Source organism: Musca domestica, unplaced genomic scaffold (assembly GCF_030504385.1).
Source record: "Musca domestica strain aabys unplaced genomic scaffold, Musca_domestica.polishedcontigs.V.1.1 29, whole genome shotgun sequence".
Lineage (NCBI taxonomy): Eukaryota > Metazoa > Arthropoda > Insecta > Diptera > Muscidae > Musca > Musca domestica.
Window position 1 is genome coordinate 1,023,100 of NW_026712296.1, and position 7,990 is coordinate 1,031,089.

Below are 7,990 nucleotides of genomic sequence, written 5' to 3' on the forward strand. Positions count from 1 at the left end.
ACAGATGTGTACCCTTAGCCATAGTTCGATTATTATACCCTACAACACTATGTGTTGGGGGTATTATAAGTTTGATTGGGCCAGAATTTTTGTAACACCTCGAAATATTGGTTTCCCATATAGGAAAGTATATATGGATCTTCCTAGCTCGCCGAGCTGAGTCGATCTAGCTATGTATGTCCGTCCGTCCGTCCGTCTGTCCGTCTGTCCATGTTAATTTGTAATCACGCTACAGGTCGCAATTATGGCCCGATCCTTACGAAATTTTGCACGCAGGTGGGGTTAGGGTCAGAATAGAAGCCTATTTCTTTTGGAGATGATCACCAAATGTTTAGGGGTTGAAATGGACCAAATACTGAAAAAATGTCGGATTTTGCAGTAGCTATACAGGTCGCAATTATAGACCAATCGACGGAATTTCGCATGCAGCTAGAGTTTAGGGCGGGGAAGAAGCCTACCAATTTGGGTTGTCATCGGATAATATTTAGCGGGTAAAATAGACCATATCTTTTGTGTTGAAAAAATTCAAAATTTTTCATTAAACCGCTAGTATTTAAAATCCCGGCGAAATCACATAGTCATGACAAGGTTACTTCTGATCTTTACATTGATGTTAACATCCATCAAATCGGATATATAGCAAAATATGTGCGATATATATGTCTATCAAAGAAGATATGCTTGAAAGATCTCTTATATGTCGAGAACTGCTGAACTGATTTCGACAGTTCTCATTAATTCAAAATGGCCTCTTGGCAGGAAAGAAAAAACGTCAAAAAAAATTGCATAAAAATATCTCTCTAACGATGAAAATATTGATTTTGTAATATTTTCTCATATTTTTTCAATTTTGTCATATTTTTGGCATATTTTCATTTTGATTTAAACATTTGGTAATATTTCTACAGCTAACAAAACTAAGTAGTTAGGATATCAGGATATCATATACAGATCGCATTTATGGCCCGATCCTTATAAAATTTTGCATGGGGATAAGATGAGGGTCAGATTAGAAGCCTACTCTTTTTGGAGGTAATCGCCATATATTTAGGGGTTGAAATGGACCAAAAAAACTGCAAAATTGTCAGCAAGTCGTAATTATCGGTTACCGGGCATTGCAAAAGCCAAATAGTTTTAGATGGCCATGTCTGTATCTCATATAGATGTCTGTATCTCATATAGACGCGTTTCAGTCAAAAACCAATAATAAATGTTAATCTTTTGCCACTTCTGAGAGATTATAGATCTTTGGGAAATATTGGTTCCAGATCTAGGAAGACCATTTACGTGCAACATCTACCAATAAATTGGAAATGAGCAAATTAGTTTAAGTTGCTATTATTCGGAAATTAGAGAACGAAACCTGATGGTTTCCTTTTATTATTTGTCACAATATCTTGTGGAATTCTTTCGAGTATCTCGCCTATATAAACTGTATAATTTATTATAGTGTTGTAGGGTATTCAACGGTCGGCCCCGCTCGATTGTAGCCTTTGCTTATTTGTTTAAATATATTTTTCTGTTATGATTATTCAAGTGGACTCTCTATGAGGGGTAGCTTCCGAAGGAATCGGCCAATATTGTCCATGTCGTATCGGCCCTAAATAAATATGATATAAATATTGCGACGAGCCAGTTTCATTTTTAGAAATGTGCGTGAGGTATCAAATATTGTGGACCGAAGTATTCTATTTTCACACTTCATCTAGTACAGATAAAAATATTGGTATGGGAAAAATTACATGAAAATCAAACATTTATATCCAATTTTATGCCAAATCATACATTTCATATTCATCTCAGGTTGAGAGAAATATTTAGATATTGCAAGTTGCAAAGAGTCACTGACTTGTTTGGCAAGTTATGACAGATAAATGTATTGAATATTGTGACCTTTGTGGGTGTGGGACCGGAAGGGACACGCAGATAACTTGTGTTAGCAGAAAAGTTTGTATGTGTGAAAGTAAAAGAAAGTAATTTCGCTTTCTTTGGGCGTTTTGTTTTTCAAAATCTTGAAACCTGTGTGGGGGAGGTACCAGAAGAAAGGGTCCGATCTCTACCATCTTTATAACAGATCTTGTGTTGACGGAAATATTGAATGAGTCTGAATGGAATCGAATGTTAATTTCGCGTTTTATGAACTTCATGGATATTCAAATTTTTGACCCAGATCTTGTATTAAAAGAAATAATAGGATGTGTGAAATATGAAGAGAAACGGATGCTTATGTCGGATTTTATAATCGTTTTGGTTATTCAAAACAAGAGATCTTATGTGGAAGCATTTTTCTACACACCACCCCCTCCCCCCTAATACCTCATCCCCTGCAAAAATCTTGTTAAAATCTTCGAAATGTCTTAAATTAGGAAGTAACTTAATATTGGGTCAATACCAAAAAGATTATCTTAATACTTAGGTAAACTTAAAATCGGAAAGTTCTATTTAAAGTATTGGAGCTGTATTGATATTTTTGCGGGGAAAATCTACCTACAAATAACCTAAAATATTTAGAATGCCCTAAAATAAGGGGGCACAGTAACATTGACATTTCTGTGGGGAAAATCTACCTACCAATAACCTAAAATACTTAGAATGCCCTAAAATAGGGGGCACAGTAAAACATGGACTATATCTAAATCTGAGCTGATGGACCCCATTTTCAATACCAATCACCAGAATATTTAATCGGCTTAGGCTATTTCAAACACTTTCACAAGAAAATAAATTTCATATTCACTACTTGTCCATTATCTCCAAAGAGCATTGATCCACGGAACAATTCTTAAACTTTTTTTATTCCGGCTTCGGAACCCTATATTTAAATTGTATCCATGTACGTCCTTAAATCCGTTTGGAAGCTAAAGTTATTTTTTTCAGACGCATGCCCACCTCTTGAACGGAGAGACGGGATTTCACATTTCATACACCTCCATCCTAAGAAGTAGGGTATAAAAATACATGATCTGATTATTACTCCCTTAAATTTCCCTCTTAGAACTAACGGCATCACCATTTCTACAAACAAAACGTTAGTTTGGAAAACACTTCGGTATAAAGACGGCTTTCCGTTTACTTCGCCTTCCATTAACTCAATTCTTTCCTAATGTAATCTCTAATTCGCATTGAACAATTTTCTTAATGACTTCCATGACCGATTCGGATCAATATTGCGTTGTCTTGAATGACTAATGGAAAATTTCTTACCAATTAAATCGAAGGATTCAATTCCACGCATAGAAACTTTTCATCCTCAATCTCTTCGAATCATTGTCAGAAATACAACACGGAAATACAATTTTTCGGAATTTAATAATACTTTCACATATATGTGAGTGTGTTTGTGAGTGCCGAAACAATTTCAATTTTGGGGACGAAACTTAAATGTAGGAGAACAAAGCATGAAGGACAAAGGACTCAATTAAAGTTTCCTTGCAAAGAACACATATTCGGTTAATACAGAAATAATGAAAGTAAAGAAAGGAAGGAAGGACAAAGGATACACTACATATTTATTTATGTATGTTTGTATGTATGTAAACTTGTTTGTTTTTGTTGTTGTTGTTTTCAATCTTCTATTTATGGTTTCTTATTTTGTTTTTTTTCTTTTACTTTGTTTTGCTATTAAACTTTGTTGTTGGTTTAATTTGCTACTTACTACTATGTTAAGTTGTTGTTGCTGTTGTTTTAGTTTTACTTTTTTTTGGTTAAGTTGAGTTACTACACTTTGGTTTATATTTCATTTTGTTGTTGTTGCTTTGTTTTGCTATGCACTTAAATTTTAGAATATTATTCTTTGAATATTTGTTGCTGTGGCTGCTCTACTTGCTTTGTGTCCTAGAGTGTCGAGTCTCTGTGTGTGTGTATGTGTGTTTTAGGAGTTTGGGGTGTGTGTGTGTGTTTTGCGTTACGTGGGGAGTTGTTTTCCATGCCTTGCTTTTTTGCTTTAATTTTAAAAACAATGACTACGTCGTTTCGACACTAGCGTTGATTTTGTCGGTGTATTATCGTTGTCCTAAGATTTCTTAGCCTCGGCCGACCCGGCTGTTGAGGGTTTGCTGACACGCGATTTCTTCAACAAGAAACACGTCAAAAACTCTATGGACGAGGTGACTTTCTGCAAACTTTCCTCCGATGATGAATTGGTGCCCTCCAGGCATTTGCTGTGCAGGCGATAGCTCATACTGGGCTTTTCCTTGGTCGATGTGGTGGCTGCAGCAGCAGCAGCGGCGGCGGCAGCAGCGGCTGATGTCGCTGTGGCACTACGTGGCGGCAGGGGCGGTGGTGTGGCTAACGATGCTGATGAAGTGCAAGGCTCCGGATGACGGTAATAGTTTTTACCGCATTTCTTCGACAAATTGAACAGCTGCATTGAGTTGTCAATGCTGTCGCTGGCATCGGGACGATTCGAATTCAAGGCCGATACGAACTTTTGGGCCGAGGACGTTGTGGCCTGTCCGGCTTTGTCATTGTCACGGCTATCCTTGTGCGAACTCTCGTACTGTTCCTCGTTGTCCTCTTCGTCGTTCTCGGCCGGCGAGGTGAGATTATTCTGCGTCTCCATGCCATAGCGGAAGGCGGATCTGTAGCGTGAGTGATGCCTTCCCTCGGGCTGCATCCATTCGGTTCCAGCCGGTAGAGAAAGCTGGATGGTCGGAGTCCTGTAGTACTGGCGATGGGGATGGAAACCCAACCCGAAATCGTCCATGTACGACTGTGAGTTGATGTTGTCCAGCTCATCGGCTACGCTGAGGAGGAATGGTAACGTTGACATGGTTTCCTTTTGTAAGGTTTGTCTGTAATTGGGATTTCCTCCAATTTTTATAGGATTTTTACTAAGCACTTTAAAGCAGTTAAAAATTAAGAAAACACGGCAGGGGCAATTGCGTTTGCACTACTTAAAGCACTTCTATATTATTTAAATCGAATAGGTATGTATGTATTTATGTTTATCAGCTGTTGCTACAACTGTTATTTGTTGTTACGTTTAACAAACAATTTTCTTTAAAAAATTCACACTTTAAATCATGTTTTTCATGCTCAACATTTATAGATATTTTCTTGCTGCTTCCTCTTCTTTATCCTTTTAACTATTTCCACTTGGGAAAATGTGCACCAAATATTTGCTATGTATGAAAACAATTTTTTTCTTTGGATTGCCCGCAAGCTAGAGCTTCTCGAGGAGCTACGACGTTCGTAACTCTTCGGTGTTTTTCTATAAACTGAAAAATTGCATTCCCTGCAAAAGGGTACATGAGAAATCCACAACAATCAGGCACGAATGGCGCGCACACATACACTCAATCACTCCCTGACTCGCTCGCTCGTTCGCTCACACACTCGTTCGCTTGTCTAAGATACGCAAAACGACCGACCCCTACGGACGATTACAACAGCGACGATGTTAATGGTTGGCTGGCTATGGCAATGGATACATCAGAAGGCAACAACATTTGTTTTGGTTTTCGCACACTCTCGTATACCTTTCTGTGAGGCAGGTTGGTTGTATATGTGTGTGTATCACACACTAATTCCTAGAAAATCACACTGGCTTGCCTCTCTTCCCTTTCACCGCATGCACTGAACAAACGGCTCTTTGTTAACTGTTGTTTACACTTAATGTTTGTTTACATTCTCCAACTTGTTAATGGGGGGCTGTTGTGATTTGTTGCTTATTCTCTTTCCTGCGTTGTAATCTCTCTCTCACTCGTTTTCTCTTTTGGGGTAAATTCTCATTGTGCCTAGTTTTATGTATTTGTCACATTAATTGTGGTGTTACCATATTGTTTCTGGTTATGGAGATATTTGCAAAGGATTCCGTTTATTCAATACGTATACACGATTATGCGATGATGCGATATCAAGCATACGCCACCTAGGACATTCGGAATATCCTATATATTTACCTGTATGCGAAAATATTTGTTAATGCTGGATATTAAAATAAATAAACATTAATTTCTATACTATCAACCACATTGTAATATTTATAACACTGTTAGATTCATGGCATCATACTCCTTCTTTTGACACCTCCTTCACAAATAATTGTTATGAACTGCGAAGTATTTTCGTGATTGTAACCAAACTTCTTTCATAACAATATAAGTTTCAATAAAAATTGTTTAACAAGGACATTCTACAACCGTGATTTTTTTTAAAAATATTTCCACATTGTCTCATGACCAAAAACCGTGGAGTTTTTAAGAAATAATTTCGAATACCTTCTTATTGAGTTTTTTTTAAATCGACAATTTTTGATGATCTTTTAAGATATTTTTTTAAGAATGTTTTTTTTTTCTAGGTTCTCAAAAGTAAACATTTAACTTAAGAAAAAGTGTTCACTATAGTTTTTATATTTTTTGATGATAATTGTTTAATAAATCGAGGAATCAAAAACAAAGTTTTCCGACAAAAAAATTGTTTCTACAACGTCTTTGCGAATTTTTATGAATATATTTACAATGTACACTTTTAAGGACATTTTTCAACGGTCTCTTAAAAAACTAGTGGATTAATAAAATTATTTCAAATTTGTGGATAAAGTGATATACTTTTATAAACATCGTAACATCTTGAGACATTATTAACAAAGTTTAGAAGTCCTCCTCATTTCAACCTTGGTCTTTTTAGTATATATTTTAATATATATTATTAGGGAAAATTGGGCATACTTTAAACATCCGCTTTTAAGATTTATTAAAAATATTGTAAAAAACTCTTTGACCAAAAATTGTGACGTTTAAGAAACTTTCTAAAGGACTTCCTAACTGAAAATACTTGGATTAAAAAAATAAAAACTTGTTCAAAGACTTCCTGGCCTACAGTCGAGAATTGTTAAAGGACTTAACGACGAAGTTGACTTCCCGGCAAAAATCGATAGCCTGTTTTTTATACCCACAGCCACATGGCTAGATACAGCCAAATTGTGCCTCATCGAATTAACGGTTATAGACCCTAAGTCTCTTTGGACCAAATCCGTTTCAGGACATTTGAAAGCGTTCCAGTGATGTCCGCGTGTCCGTCCGCCTGTCTGTCCGCTGGCTTGTGCTCACGAAAACTCACGAAGGGAGTATACGATTTGGTTCAACCTTAGTACATCGTAATATTATCTACAAACTTAGATCGGGTTTGGAGATGGGCAATATTGGTCCACTCCTTTTGCTCCCTACACCACCAAAGGTCGACATTTTCAAAAAAAAAAAAAAAAATACTGGGCAGAAAGAGGAAAGATAGTCAGATTTGTCTCTAACTTTGCAAATCCTAATATTTGCATCAGTTGTAGGTCAAGTGCGAAAATGGACAATATCGGTCCACTTCATCAAATCAACATTTTGAATGATTATAACTCTTATAAAATGTGATGTAAGAGAACGAATATGGATTTTATCTGTATTAAAGATAGTACAGATCGGACCATTTCTTCTGGTAGCTCCCCCACAGAGAGTCAAAATTTTTGAGTAAACGAAAGGTACATAAAATCCGAAATAAGCATCCGGTTCTCACACATGTCATTATTTTTAATAACACAAGAAACTCGAAATAAGCATCCACCTCTCTTTGGAAGAAAACAGCAACATCAGCAAAAATTGGTTTGAAAAGTAAAGAAGCGACTTGATCGAAACCCGCGTCGCAGTGGCCGAAAAGTGGCTCGTGAGCTGAACATATCGCAATATTCCATTCGGCAAATATTGAAAAATGAGTTCGGGGTAAAGCCATTAAAATTCCAAAAAGTGCAAGAACTTACACCGCAACGGATAGAAAATAGACTCAAAAGAGCTAAAGAGTTTCTTCGCTTGGCCGAAAGTGTTGAACTACCGAATTTGGTTTTCTTCGATAAAAAAAACCAGTAAGGAAAGCTCAAAAGTCGGGCGGGGCCGACTATATGATACCCTACACCACTATGCATATTTAGTAGAGCTCTCGTAAAAAGGTTTATACAGAGCATTTCTATCTATCGTGCATTTTACGAACTATAGCTATATCTGAACCG

At 36.8% G+C, this 7,990-nt stretch overlaps 1 protein-coding gene across 1 annotated transcript; it reads right to left on the reverse strand.

Moving 5' to 3' along the window:
* Positions 1–3,002: 3,002 nt before the first annotated feature.
* On the reverse strand, positions 3,003–5,482 carry LOC101899137 (uncharacterized). The gene has a single exon (XM_005186622.4). The coding sequence runs from the start codon at positions 4,769–4,771 to the stop codon at positions 4,013–4,015; it is 759 nt and encodes a 252-aa protein (XP_005186679.1). The 5' UTR covers positions 4,772–5,482; the 3' UTR covers positions 3,003–4,012.
* Positions 5,483–7,990: the final 2,508 nt, after the last annotated feature.

Bases quoted from the DNA above. Each gene is read 5' to 3' on its own strand.
- LOC101899137 (XM_005186622.4), bottom strand. From the start codon at position 4,771: ATGTCAACGTTACCATTCCTCCTCAGCGTAGCCGATGAGCTGGACAAC.